This window comes from Geotrypetes seraphini, chromosome 3, assembly GCF_902459505.1.
Source record: "Geotrypetes seraphini chromosome 3, aGeoSer1.1, whole genome shotgun sequence".
Lineage (NCBI taxonomy): Eukaryota > Metazoa > Chordata > Amphibia > Gymnophiona > Dermophiidae > Geotrypetes > Geotrypetes seraphini.
The window spans coordinates 361397265-361412901 of NC_047086.1; the positions used below are offsets into that span (position 1 = coordinate 361397265).

A 15637-nucleotide genomic window follows, 5' to 3' on the forward strand; every position below is an offset into this window, starting at 1 on the left:
CCGACCACGAGCGAGCCCTAAATACAGTACCTCCCTAAGCATCGTCGGGCCGGCAGCACTTTAAACAGGCTGCTTCTTCCTTGTCCACCCGTGAATTCACTCTGCTGCTTTCGACACTTTTTGCTTGGCTACTAACGCTCAAGTTGCAGCCTTGTCTGAGGACAGAGAGTCTCCCTAAGAGAGGCATATAAAGATATGGTGGACTATAAATTACGCCAGGTGTACACCTGGCAGGGCCTCCGCGTGTGCGGATCGCCGGACTTGATGGACCGAAGGTCTGATCCGGAGATGGCAGTTCTTATGTTCTTATGCAAACTGTTACACTGTGCACCAAGTTCTGCATATAGGTACTCAAGCGGAGCTGACAGGACAGAATGCAGGACACAGCATAGAGGCCTGATAAACCTTCCTCCTAAAATAAGGTTCTAGCATCTTGCTGGTGGTGGTTGGTGCTGAGGTGTGGGTCTTTGAACTCTTACCTCTTTTAAGGGCAGATTCAACCACTATAGAATGGTGCGACAGCTGTTGCTTTTCGAATCCCGAAGCCTTTTAGACTCTTTACATAGTGTCCAACTACCAAGATACAGACAGAGAAGTCCAGATTAATTTGTGCTGCATGTAGGATGCCATGCACGGACACTGTCATAGCTTCCCTAGAAGGGTCTTCATAGTCAAAGATGTCCAACATCTTAGCCCTAGGCTCGTCCTTAACTTTCCAATCAAATGTGATGATATTAGCCATCTCCCTCCAAAAAATGACAAAGGAGAGCTCCTCTGGCGGGGACTTTCTCCCCACATTTCCACCTGCACCAATGATGGTATAAATATAATTATCCCAGGACAAGCAGGCAGGTATTCTCACCAATGGGTGACGTGATCCAACGGAGCCCCTATGCGGACGCTTCTTTGAAGAAAACTCGAAGTTTCGAGTTGCCCGCACTGCGCATGCGCGAGTGCCTTCCTGCCCGATGCACCGGGTGTGTCTCCTCAGTTCAGCTAGCTAGCAGAGAAGCCAACCCAGGGGAGGTGGGTGGGACGTGAGAATAGCTGCCTGCTGTCCCTGGATAACAACTGTTACGATAAGTAACATTGCTTTGTGCACTCATTTATGTTATAAAATACATACTTGGACCTGCCCTAACTTTGCTGCTAGTATCTATAGAAATCAGTACTGCTCTGACCCTATATATAGCATGCACAACCCTACTTGGGTAACCCACAGTTTGGGACGCAACTGATATATATCCCTTTGAAAACTGACCCCTATATCTTTATGAAGCCACAGTTGTGATTTTGTAATCTCACTATAGGCTAATTTTCAAAGCACTTAAGGTACCAAAATACTGTAGGTTATTATGGTACTTTTATGTCCGTGCTTTGAAAATAAGCACCTATATCACCTGTCACAAAATACATTTATCTCCAGTCTCTCACATCAATTTAATGTGAAGTAAAGCACCGCTTATTAGACACATGTCCATTTATTAAATATATGTTCAAATCATTATGAAAACAGCAGTTACAGAAAGAATCCACAATAAGTCAAGTCTCCTGTGCTATATTTAGCACCAAAAAGAAGCTGCCAGAAAGTTCTACTATTAAACTTTCTAGAGAAGTCCAACAAACATCATTGTTTTCTGTTTCTCCTGGTTTAGAAAGGTTAATCTGTTACAGGACACTGAAGGAAAGGCTGAAAGTGACACGGCACCTGTCAAATCATCTATTTGAATGCCGTCCAGATATTCTTTTACAGCTCTGACAACTCCAGTTGTTACTGGCTCAGTGACTGCTGCAACTGTTCATACAGCATTTGATCCTATGGATGAGAGGAGAAAAAAACCCAGTTAAAAGAAAGATGATGTATAATGAAAGTACTTTCTACAAAGGGCACGTCCAAAAATATAATCATTTAGCCTCTAAGTTTGCATTCAAATATTATTTAGAAAAACATTTCAGCAACTTAAAGTGATGTAAAAAAAAAATCCCAAAATAACAACTGTTCCCAAAATAACTGTTCAAAACATAAGGACTTGATTTATAGTTTTTTTGATGCGAGGTGTTGTTAGCCTCTGTAATTTTAGGGAGGCTTTACATTATCATTGTTATGTTTTATTCATGTTCGATTTGTTGTACTATATGTGATTCTGTTTGTGTATGTATACTATTGTGATCCACCTTGGGAAAGTTGGGGTATAAAAAAAAAATAATATTAAGGTGTAATAAAGGAGAGGATAAGGATCTCAGAAACCTGCTTGGAGACAGGGAATAAATCTCAGCCAAGTGTGAGAAGGTTCCACGTTTCATTCATTGAGCCTGAAAAACCTCCCCCTTCCTTTTTTATTCTATTTTTTTTATATTTATTATGATTCTTTCTTTCTTTTAATATTAATTTTTATAAAATCTTCTCCACTGAGTCTTCTCTTAAAACTATATTCATTTGAATTACTGTTTAATGTATCTTCAAATTTACTTATCTCAAATGATGCAGGCAGCCACAGTAATTCACTGAATGGTTTATGATCTTCAAACAAAATGTAACATTAAAAGGAATCTGAGTAAACATAATGCAATTTTTACACTGTTTAAGGAACGTTATCCAACACATACTTTATATACTACTGACTGAACCCAGTCAGACTTGATTGCAGCCATGAAAATGAAGTAGTCACCACAAAGTTTCAACAAGACAACTCTGCCAAGATCAAAGAAATTCCCGAAGAGACGAGGAAAACAAGTTGCTGAAATATATCAGTCTGGAAAGGGTTACAAAGCCATTTCTGAAGCTCTAGGATTCCACCAAATCTCAGTAACAGCCATTATCTCCGAAAGGAGACCACTAGGAATAGTGGTGAATCTATGCAAGAATGGCTGGGCCTGCCACAATTGCTCCAAGGATGTGGTGACAATTCATCTGAGAAGTCAAAGAACTTCCCAAAAGAATATCCAAAAACCGCAGGCCTCTCTAGCCTCAGCTAAAGTGCTCATGAGTCCATAGTAAGAAAAAGACTGGGCAAAAATGGGAGTAAAGGAACAGCAACAGAAACTGCTGCATTCTAAAAAGTAACAAATTAGGGAATGGAGGGAAACTACAAAAAAACCCCCAAAAAACTCACTTCATTAAAGAAAACCTCTATGCACCAAGACAGTACTAACCAGCGAAAGAAAAAGCCTCAGACAATGGGAGAGGTGAACTCACACTCTACCACCCAAGAATCATAGGCAAAAAACCCCCAAACTTTTGTTCTGGTTAGTTGTAGCACATAAAAACTTTACAAAAAAAGTAGCCAGCAAGAAATATCAATGTGGAAAACCACTAATGGCAATAAAGCATACTGAAAACTCTGACTGCAATGAGAGGGCATAGGATGAAGTTAAGAGTAATCTAAGGAAATAATTTTTTTTACAAAAAGAGTAGTAGATATGTGGAACAGTCTCCCGGAAGAGGTGGTGGAGACAGAGACTGTGTCTGAATTCAAAACGGCCTGAGATAGGCATGTGGGATCTCTCGGAGAGAGAAAGAGATAATGGTTACTGCGGATGGGCAGACTAGATGGGCCATTTGGCCTTTATCTGCCATCATGTTTCTATGAAAAAACCAAAAGGCTGATGATCGTTTTGAGGCTGGAACGCCACCGCCTCATGGCCTCAAGTGAAATTCAGGCTAACCTAAAAACACAAATAGGATCTGTTGGTAAATACTCATCAAACACTCCTTAATGAAAATGGACTTAACTTCCCTTTACTCACTGTTTGAAGATAACCTTCTGCGTACTGCCACAGAGAAGGCAGTGCAAAAACATGGTGTTAAGAAACGCACAGCGACCTATCAGAAGCTGTTTTTTTTCTTTTTCTATATTGATATTTACCTTACTCTTGGGTCCTTCTATTGTGGACTAATAGTTGATTGTTATTTCCTCTTTACATAGATATTTTCCTGTTCATTTTAATTCTATTTCTGCCATTCATTTTAGATTATTGCATATATAGGGGCTCATTTTCAAAGCACTTAGACACAAAATACCATAGAAGCCTATGGTACTTAGGGCTCCTTTTACGAAGCCGCGTTAGCGGTTTTAGTGCACACAGCTTTTAGTGTGCGCTAAACCTGTGCTACGTAGCTAGAATTAACGCCAGCTCAATGTCTAGCGTGGCCAATAGTTTAGCGCGCGCTATTACGCTAAAGCGGCTTCGTAAAAGGAGCCCTTAGTGTGTCTATGCTTTGAAAGTGAGCCCCATAATATGAAAATTTTATATATAAGAAAAATTAGGGGAAAAAACAATAGAGTTGCCGTGGCAGGACCTTTAATGAGCAGCTTATGCATGAAAACGAGAATTGGATGTAGACGCACTGTGGAGAATCCCAAAAACACTGCTTCTCAGCTCTCCGGAACACTGATGGTCCCACGAGCCGACGTCAGACAGGAAGGCACTGGTGCATGCACGGTATGGGCAGTCTCGAGACTTTTGAAGAAGTTTAAAGTGACACTACACTTTTGCACTGTCTGTACTGGGGCTCTGTGGATGACATCACACATCTGTGTGAATATGCTGCCTGTTTGTCCTGGGATAAGGTCTTTTATCTGCCATTATCTTCCATGTATGTTTAATTAAAACCTGTCCAACCTCTATACTTTGCCTTAAAAAGCAAACTTTCCTATGTACATCAGGATTTAACAAGTTCACACACAGTGCATTCTAAGACCTTTCCCGTAGCAGCCAGCAACTGGGAAACGCTTTAAGCTGTTTCCCAACTCTCAGGATCTGCCAAAAGATCATCAATGTGTCTCGAACAGAACATAAGCTTCTCTGAATAGGATGGAACTCTCTCTTATATCTCTGTGTAGTGCTACAAAAAAGATTAATAGCAGCCACTCAAGCAGCATATGGGATGTTTGTGACTCTGCTGCTAATGAAACAGATTACTGGGGAGCAGCTCCTGAACATAAGACTGCCAATTGCACTGTACAGAAAGGCTAAAGATTTCTTTTTAGTAATGACCTGTAAAATTCTTTAAGCCAAATTCCATTCAGGAGAATGGCAGCGTCACAAATTCCCTAATAAGGATTGGGATTAGGTCATAATAGTGTGATATCATAGCCAGCACCATGCAACATCAGCTACTCAACATGAGGTATTGTATAACTATCTCACAAATTTTGAGACATTGGGGAATTTTCAAATAAAGGGTAAAGGTAAATTGTTTATCTGATGACAGAGTTTAGTAATCTATGCATTGGACCTGGAATGAGTAACATCCTCTTAAAATATACCAATCTACAATCAGGACTTTAAAAAAAAAAAATGTTGCCAGTCCCCTCCCATCAGGTTCTGGGGCTAGAGCAGGGCTCCAAAGCATAGCTTGCCACAGATCCCTATTTCATGGAAACATCACATCACCATGCTTCTCTCAAGCTATTGAAAGTCAGCCACTAGTCATTAAGGCAGAAAACGAACACTGCCCTCCCCTCTGGGAACTTGAAACAATATCACCATAATTTTTGCCACGTAATCACCTCAGAGATTCCATTCTCTTTACAGTCTGGACTTTAGATCTAATTACTTAACTGTTCTGAATTTGAGCTCAAGGTAAACATGATTCAGATATTGAACTTAGTTCTCTGGCAGACAAAGGATTTGAACCCTAGCTTCCTTAGCTCTCAGCCCACTGCTTTACTCTTTCCAAAATGGTATCCCTTTATCTGATTAAAAATTTAGGTATTTTAGTGTCTTAAAATTCCCATATGCTCAGACAGGGCTGGATTAAAGGGTAGGCTCAGTAGGCACATGCCTCGGGCACGAAAACATCAGGGGGGCCCCAGGGTCAGAGTTAGGGGGGAGCAAACAGGGCAGCTGCCCTTGGCTTCACAGTTGCAGGGGGCCACAACTGCCTGGTGAGGTGAGGTCAGCTTCCCTCCCTTCCACTCCCTTGCTGCCCTCTCGCCCGCAAACAAACTGAACCCAGGCTGCGGGGTTCTAACACTGTGCGCTTCCTGACATAACTTCCTGTTTCGGAGCAGGGAAGCCAGTGTGCGAGAGGGCAGTGAGGGAGTGGAAGGGAGGGAAGCTAACCTCACCTCAGCAGGCAGTCAGGGGCCCAGGAGGGAGAAAAGAAATTTGTGAGGGGAAGAGAGATGGGCCTAAAGGGGGCTCCTTACCATGGGCAGCAGCCAGACATGTTAGGAGCAGCCCATTTGCTCCCTTAGCGACAGCTTCTGGCAGTGGCAACAGTCACTACGGGCTGCTCTTGCTGGCATTGGGCCTTCCTCTCTGCCGAGTCCCTCTGTTTCCTGTTTCCTGCAGTGAGGAAGGCCCGAAGCCAGCAAGAGCAGCGAGTTATGAAGGCTGTGCTGCTTTGAGGGGTGGGGGTGGGGGGAGAAATGCTGCTGTACCCAACTGCGAAGAGAGGAAGAAGGAAGACCAGGGAAGGGAGAGGAGAAGAAAGAGAGATACCAAGACCATGGGAGGGAGGGGAAGGAAAGGAAATACCAGACCATGGAGGGGGAGGGAAGGGAAGGAGACAGATGCCAGAACAGGAAAAAAGAAAGGAGGGAGGGAGAGAAAGGAAGGAGAGGAGATGCCAGATAATAGAGGGGGAGGGAGAGATAGAACAGAAGGAGAGCAGAAAGATGCCAGGGCATGGGGGAAGGGAAGGGAAACTAAGGAGACAGATGCTAGACCAAAGGGGAAGGAGAGGAGATGCCAGAGCATGGAGGGAAGGGAGAGATAGAAGAGAAGGAGAGGAGAGAGATGCCAGGCCATGGGGTTGAGCGGGAAGGAAAGAAGGGAGGGAGAAGAGAGATGCCAGAGCATAGGGGAAGGGGTGGAGACAGAAAAATGGAGGGGATGAAGCTGAAATGAATATGTACAAAGGAGAGAAGGGGCACAGGACAGACAGTTTATTGAAGGGACACAGAAAGAGGGAAGATGCCATATGGAAGAGAGAGAGAGGGCAAACAGTGGATAGAAGGGGCAGAGAGAGAGAGGGTAGACAGTAGATGGAAGGGGTAGAGGGGGACAAACGCTGAATGGAAGTGTGGGGAGTGAGAGAAGGGGGACAGATACTGAATGGAAGTATGGAAAAGCGGGGACAGACATTGAATGGAAGGGGGGTGAAATATGGGAGCAGACGCTGGAAGGAAGTGGGGAGGAGAAAGAAAAAAGGACACATGCTGGATTGGGGGAAGAGGATAGAGTTAGATACTAGAAGGGGTAAGGGAAAGAGGTGGCAAGCTGTAGGTAGACACAATGAAAGAGGGAAATTGAGGACTGAATAGTAATAAATAATTTAGACAGAGGCAGAAAATAAATTGAGAAGGAAGACCAGGGAAGAACAGGAGGAAGGGAGTGGAGAGAGATATGTCAGAGCAGGGGGGAAGGGGAGGAGACAGATACCAGACCTAGGAGGAAGGAGACAGATACCTTATCTGAGGGGAGGAAAGGAGGAGAGAGAGAGATGCTAAAATCTGCTGGGAGGAAGGGAGAGATGGAAGGGAAGAAGACAGTTTCTGGAAGAGGCATAGAAAGAGAGCAGATGCCGTATGGAAGAGGGGGCAGACAGTGGATGGAAGGAAGAGAATGATGATAAGATGAGGAAAGCAGAAACCAGACAAGAAAGGTAGAAAAAAAAATTATATTTGTTTTATTTTTGCTTTAAGATAAAGTTTTAAAAACATAAGCATAGCCTTACTGGGTCAGACCAATGGTCCATCTAGCCCAGTAGCCCGTGTTAATCGTTTGTCAATAGAAAACGGACATAAGGTGATCCTGTTTATTGGACTAATTTTAATACATTAATGGATTAATCTTCAAAATTATGATGCTGAAAACTTAGATTTAATTTGGAGATTTAATAATGATTTATTAGCGGATTCAAAATTTCTTGAAGATTTCAAAATAAAAATGCAAGAATTCTTTCAATTTAATGAAACAGATGATATTAACGCTGAAATCTTATGGGATGCTTTTAAAGCAACTATGAGAGGAAATATTATTTCATATTCAACATTTATTAACAAACAAAAAAAAAAAACAATTTTTTGAGATAGGAAAGCAAATTAAATTATTAGAAAATAAATTAATTGAGAAATGGGAAAATAATACATTACAAGAATTATTAAAATTAAAAGTTAAATACAATGAAATTTCTTCTCAAATTGTGAGAAAAGACATTTTCAACAAACAAGTACAATTTTATGGAAATTCAAATAAAGCGGGGAAATTATTAGCAAACTTTCTAAAAGCAAAGAAAAGAAAATCTAAGATTATTGCAATTAAAGATATACAAGGTAATACACATACCAACACAAAAGATATTATAACACAATTTCTTGATTTTTATAAAGAATTATATACTTCTAATTCTTATAAAAATAAAGAACAAGACGGTTTAACTTTCTTAAATTCATATATTGGACCAAATATTCCAGATCATATAAAAGGAAGTTTAGAAGAACCTATATCTTTAAAAGAATTAGAAACAGCATTGAAGTCTCTTAGAGTTGGATCCGCTCCAGGTGGAGATGGGTATACTGTTGAATTTTATAAATTTTTCCAAAATATTATATTACCACATCTGTTAAATCTATATCAATATCAATTAAAGAATGAAAAAATTTCTGGTACTATGGCAGAATCGATAATTATAGTCTTACCAAAACCAAACAAAGATCCTACTCTGGTATCAAATTACAGGCCTATTTCATTATTGAATGTGGATAATAAATTAATGGCTAAAGTATTAGCATTAAGATTGGCAAAAGCTCTCCCTTTCATTATTGATGTACATCAAACAGGATTTATTGCTAAAAGACACTCATCAAATAATACTAGATTAGCATTCCACTCATTAAATTTAGCAAAAAATATAAATGATCCAGCATTTTTAATATCTTTAGATGCAGAAAAAGCTTTTGACAGAGTGGAATGGAATTTTATATACCAAGCTTTACAATGGTTTGGTATAGGATCCGGTTTTATTAAAATGATTCAGACATTGTATAGCTCTCCTGGAGCAAGATTATATATTAATAATAATTTATCAAATAGATTTAACTTGCATAGGGGAGTTAGACAAGGATGCCCTCTGTCTCCTTTACTTTTTGATATTGTCCTAGAACCTTTATTAATTGCAATAAACAAAACTAAGGAGATAGAGGGAATATCATTTACCAGTTTTGAATTTAAATTATCTGCATATGCAGATGATATATTATTATATTTAAGAAAACCGGAAACTACTATTCCATGTATATTAAATTTAATAGAAAAATATGGTACTTTTTCTGGATATAAAATTAATTGGAATAAATCTGAAATTCTCCCAATAAATGTTCATTGTACCAAAGGATTATTTGACCCATATTCATTCATTTGGAAAGAGGATGGTATAAAATACTTAGGAATTATGATCAAAAATACAATAGAAGACACAGTCAAAGAGAATGAAAAACTTTTATTAAAAAAAATAACAGAAATGTGTGAGCAATGGAATCCATTACATCTTTCTTGGTGGGGAAGAATTCAAACAATTAAAATGATGATATTGCCTGTGGTTTGTTACCAAATGAGTATGATTCCAATATTTTTTCAGGGGTCATTTTATAAAAAACTTAATAATATTCTTACAAAATTTGTTTGGTGTGGGAAAAGACCAAGAATCGCTTTAGTATCATTACAAAGACCAATTATGGAAGGGGGGGTAAATTTTCCAAATTTTTATAGGTATCATCAAGCCTATATTTTAAGACAGGGTATGTATTGGATCCTCCCAGACCTTTTAGAAAATGTACCAGATTGGCTGTATTTAGAATGGCGGCTCCTGTTCCCTTTATATCCAGAACAATTAATAACTATAACAATGCCTAAAAGATACAAAGACCACAGAATTTTATTTGACACTTGGAAAACATTGAGATATATCAGTAATCTATCACCAGAACCTATTGCTAAATCTCTAAATCAATCAATTTGGATAAACTCCAGGATCAGAATTGGCGGATATAAAATCGTATGGAAACAATGGATAAATGCAGGAATAAGAACATTGAATGATATCATATCAGAAGGTTCACTGCTTAGTTTTTCACAATTGCAAAACAAATTTGGTTTAAATAAAACACAATATTTTAAATGGATGCAATTGAAGCAGGCCATTCAGGTAGGGTTCCCTGAATGGAAAAATCTAAATAATCAATATAGCCTACAGGTTCTATGTTTCCAGACGGATTTTTTGGGTCACCAAGCCGCAAAATGGTACAAAATGATATATGGATTTTTAAATAAAAAAAAGAAAACAGGTCTTAGAGATATTTGGAGTATTGAGATTGGTCAGAAAATTTCTGAATCTCAATGGCCAAGATTTTGGTCCTGGAGATTAAGATCTACAAGGTCAGCATCTATGAATCAAACATGGTTGTTTTTATTACATAGAGTGTTCTGGACCCCAACGCGCCTGCAAAAAATAGATAGTACTAGATCTAATAGATGCTGGCATTGTAAATTAGAAATAGGGACGTTAGATCATTTAATCTTTTTCTGTCCCTATGTAAATGCTTTTTGGAATTCAATATGGCCCCAAATTAATAAATTACTAGAAAATCATGTAGGACTCTCATATGACACCATATTATTTGGCACTGCTATGAGAACTATGAGTCCGATCTCAGCAAATAATAATAAGCTATTAATGATACTAACAGGAGTCGCCATACAACAAATTACTCAAAATTGGAAAGATTACACCAAATTAAATTACACATTCTGGTGGAATTCTGTTTGTCATATTTATAAAATGGAAAAAATAATAGCTTTACAACAGGGAAATCTTCTTAATTTTAATAAAATTTGGCAACCATTGACAAATTATTCTAATGATTAAGTTCTTAGCACAAGGATAAATAAAATATACATGATTGGGGTGGGTTTTGAATAATTAATGAAATATATTATATAAAAAAGGGAATGGGATTTATATTATACATATTAATGTATAAGTGATATCATATTATATTTTCAACATGATGTATTATTAATGATAATATTTAAGATATGTAATAATTTATTGTATATTATATTTCTCAAATAATGTAAGAATGAAAAACTTATAAATAAAAATTTAAAAAAAAAAAATACATTTTTTACTATTTCAGAGACCAAAACTCCTTTCCTCAGGTCAGAACAGGGATACTGTAACAGCAGTATAGTTTACTAACCTGAAGAAAGAGGTTTTAACCTCTGAAAGCTAACTGAGAAATGTATTAGTCCAATAAAATGATGGGCACTAAATTTTCTTCCTGCCATGCCCCATGCATCCTACCCAAATGCAAAATATAAATTGGTGGGCTTCCCAAAGCCCTGCCAGCTGAAGATCTCTTCCTCTAGGAAGGAAGGGGGAATTTGTTCAAAGATGTTTTGAGGTTGCATAGAAGAAATACTGTACACTGGCACTGGTAAGGTAATCTTTGTTGTTTGTTTTGAAATAAAGAAGTAAATAAGAAAATGGGTAAATAAAGGGGGCGGGGCATGGTGGGGGTGTGGCAGGGATGGGGTGGGGTAGGATGAGGCAGGGGGTTCCAGTGGATTTGTATGCCTAGGGGCTCGTGACAAATTGATCCTGTCCTGTGATCAGACTTGAAGCTCTTACCTTTTTTGATACTGATGGTTTCACTTTCATAAAGGCTTCTTTGAAGTGCTTTTGGCTAACCTTGATTTCTCCTGTGGAGACAATGACAAACAGGACAGAGTCCAAATGATTGGCTAGTTATGCTATTTATTTAGGTCTAATACATTTTTCATTTTCAATAGGAACCTGAAAGCAATTATAATAAAATTAGTGTGCTGTCAATCAATAAAAATCGTTGAATCATAAAATCAAACAAAATGTTCCACAGTTATTCATTTAACACAGTGTAGTTTATTCCAAACTGAGAGCAAGAAAACATCTCTCTCTCTCCACCCCAACCATCTTTACCATGTGGAACTAAACTTTAACCTCTCCAAGCAAGGTTTATCTGTACCTGAGACAAATATATTCAGCTTCCAGGGCCCTCGGGGAATGTTTTAGCAATTACACAATGTCACCTTCTAGTTTCTTGGAATTTACAGAATCATTCTCCACCTCCTTTAGAAAAACTGAAGAGACCTTCAAGAGATTTCACGTCAGCCTTCATAAAGATTGGAGAAAAACTACCATAGGAATGCAAGCAAAATCAAAGAGGTACAAGCCAATGCAATGACTCCCAACCAGCATGCCATGGCATGCTTCAGATCTGTACAGGAAAAAGTCGCTGCTCCTTATTGCATGGATCAGGCAGTACACAGGATGTGCTCTCAGAATCTTGCAATAATTACAATCATCACAGGTGGCTCTTAAACACACAGGAACTCCTTCCTGTCTGAACAGGTGTAGTCACACACGACTCTCTCCCTCCCTATCCATCCTACCATTTCCTTTGCAAGAAATTCCCCAATCCCTCTATGTTCTGTCTGTTTAAAGTAGATTGTAAGCTCTTTTGAGCAGGGACCATGTATTGCACAGTACATGTACAGTGCTGTGTAAGCCTTTCGATGCTATAGAAATGCTAAATAGTAGTAGTAGACACACTCTGAGCCTCAGCAGAGCTGGCTTAACCATTGGGCGAATGCGTCCTGAACTTTTATGCATTGTAGCCCTTTATTTGGCATTGTTGCTTAGAGCAACATGTGTCTTCTACGGCTCTTATGGGAGATCTGCAGGGTCAGTGACTGGTCACTGACTCACTGCAGATTTGGAGAGTGGGGAGCAGCCGCCATTTCTGTGATCCCCATTCACCAATGCTGTGACCTTAGTAGGGGTGCTGACCCACATTTTGAGAAATACTGACTTAGGTCCTAATGTCCTTGCATTGGCCCTGAACTTAGTGTATGTAGGATACAGTTAGGTTCTACTTCATGCAGTGCTCATACTGCACACAGCACTTGCCCCTCCTTTTGGCAATGATTCTTCTCTCATGCCTGCACTGCCTGTTCTGTGCCTTGGACTTAAGTTGAAAAGGACTTGTAGCAAAGTCACCCAAGAAGTGCAAAAAAAGTTGCACAAAGAAATTGTTTTAACAGATGAAAGACACCATTCTAGATTTTTTGTATATTTTTAATGCGGCCCCTGTATTACAGATGAACATTATGGGATCACTAAACTAGAACAGCATTTTATAAGCTTTTATAAACTTGCTCAGGGGTATAAGCGCATGGAAGGTGGGTGCACAGTGCCTACTTTTACACAACATACACAGGCATCTCTGAGGGTAGAGAAGAGACGGGGGTGGGAGGCACGATGCCTGTGCCTTTCTTGCCTAACCATCCTGTTATAAAATTACCCTTCACACCATTTATGACCAAATAGATTATAACTGAATGCATGAAACTTCAAAGGTTAAGAAATTCGGATACCAAAAATTTGTCCCTAGCCCTGAAGCACCAGAGCCAGTCCTGACAACCCTCTCCCTTCCACCGTTCCCAAAGCAGTAGAGCTGATCCTGACAACCCCCTCCTTCCCTCTCTCTGTTCCTGAAGCAGTAGAGCAGGTTCTGACAACCCTCCCTCCCTCCTTCACCCAACGCTGTAGCAGCAGCCAGCGAGCAGATGAAACGCCAGTAAACAGGCAGCTTCTAGCCAGCCCCAGCAGGGTCTTTCCTCTGCTTACTGGCGCTTCCTCTGCTCGCTGGCTGCTGCTACAGCGTTGGGTGAGGGAGGGAAGGGGGGGTTACCAGGACTGGCTCTGCTGCTTTTGGGAACGGAGGGAGGGGATTGTCGGGACCAGCTCTACTCCTTTATGAAAGGAGGGAGATTGATGGCTGCCGTGATGCTTCAGGAGCTGGAATGAGGGAGGGAGGGTGACTGGTGGCTGCCGTGATGCTTCGGGAGCTGGAAGGAGGGAGATTTGTGGTTGCTGCTGATGCCTCTGGGGCTGGAAGAAGGGGAGGGAGGGGAGGTTATTGGGTTAGGAGTACCACTTTGGAGGTTGACTTAGGAGTGCAGGAGACAATTTTTTTGCCAGTTGGTTGAATACCAATTAACTGGGATTCTACTGTATATTCCTTGTAAAGATTGTACCAGTACCGCTATTATAGTCAGTACAGATGGCACAGACTGCACCGGGTGTTGAGGCATTGGTGACCTCTATGCCGAGGCATGCCTCTGAGGAGTCACCAATTGTAGAGATGGTGATCTATTTTCAGTATGTTTATGTTTCAAATGCGTCTCTTAACTTTCTTATGGACTTCTCCCGAAAGAGGCAAAGGAGACGTCAGAGGCATCAATGTTTTTGGTGCCAATGTCAGCGAGCATCAGCATTGGAGTTGGCAAATATGGTCAATGTTCCTCGTATCCTGAAAAGATTTTCGTATTGGATTTATCTGGTTTTGAGACCTCTTTTGCAAATGAGTTGGAGAAAGGAGCATGGCCTGAATTGGATGTTTCCCTTTCCCCATCCCATCTAAAATAGTACTTCACTTCACTATGTGGGATATAGTATTCTTCCAGGGGGATCTAGTTAGACAGCTGGTGAGATCCCTTTGTCATCTCCCTCTCCACAAACTTAGGTTGAAAGCTTCCTGAGGCATATAAACTATGACCACATGGAGGCCTTTAGAAGTAGCGCTACTAAAAGCAATATTCAGCCCTCTCCTTAAAGTGCTTGTGAGGATTAATTTGCAGGGTCTCTAGCATACAGTACTTTTCTAAATGTTTCTTTCTAGGGGTTTGTTGATAAAGTCTAGTGAATGAAAGATTACAGGCAGCAGGAAGGGGAAGGTTCTGTATTTAAGGGGACAATTTTTAAAGGAGATTCTCCAAAGGAAAACAAGTGTTTAGCCATAGAGAAAGTGCCTTTCAAAAACTGCACTCTCCCTTCGCACTCCCCCCCACCAGTTACAGGATAAATGAGATATTCTGTTCACAACACAAAAGGAAAAGGGCTTTCTTGGCTAAATAAACAGGCAGAGTCTACGTATTTTAAACCTATATGCATACCTTCTGATGGGAAATTTACACTTGCATGCTCAGCAGGTACTTAGGTAGCAACCAGGAAAGGAATTTCAAAAATTAATTTGCAAGCGCAGTGGCCAATTTGAGAACTGGAATCTCCATCATGTGATTAACAGATCAAGAGCCACAAAAAGTTCTTATCCCATAGGATCTACTGGGGAATGCAGTTACAGAGAGCACAATGATACAGAACCGTTAACGCCCCCTCCCCCAACTTGAGTATGTCTCCACCTTTACTGTTAAACTGCTTCATGCAGAGAAAATCTGACAAATCACACTGTAACCAATACTTACTAAGGCAACTCTTTCAACCAGCTTTTCTTTCACTATGTGAAGTGTTTCTATACAGTGACATTTCTGTCTATCTGAAGGAAGTGGACTGCCAAAAAAGCACTGAATATAGGAAAAACTACAAAGACCGCTCTGTTCTCTAAGACATTTTTTTAAACAGAAGTACCATGTTGGACAGGGCAGCTGCAAGACAAAATGGTGCCCAGGGCAAGAATTACTTTAGGTTTCCCTTTCCTTTTAGACCTCTCCACCCCTCCTCACAGATTGACTCATAAGGGCACTGTGGCATTTCTTCCCCCCCCCCAACCAATTTGCTGTCCAGGTC

At 40.2% G+C, this 15637-nt stretch overlaps 1 protein-coding gene across 3 annotated transcripts in view; it reads right to left on the reverse strand.

Annotated features, from left to right (window-relative positions):
* Window positions 1-1465: 1465 nt before the first annotated feature.
* NVL (nuclear VCP like) overlaps window positions 1466-15637 on the reverse strand; it is a 212584-nt gene continuing 198412 nt past the window's right edge. For all 3 annotated transcript variants that reach the window (XM_033936124.1, XM_033936126.1, XM_033936127.1), the window contains 2 exons: window positions 11642-11712; window positions 1466-1816 (listed from right to left, as the gene is read on the reverse strand). In XM_033936124.1, the coding sequence (XP_033792015.1) occupies window positions 1772-1816; window positions 11642-11712 (116 nt within the window). In that variant the 3' untranslated portion in view covers window positions 1466-1771. The remainder of the gene's footprint in view (window positions 1817-11641; window positions 11713-15637) is intronic.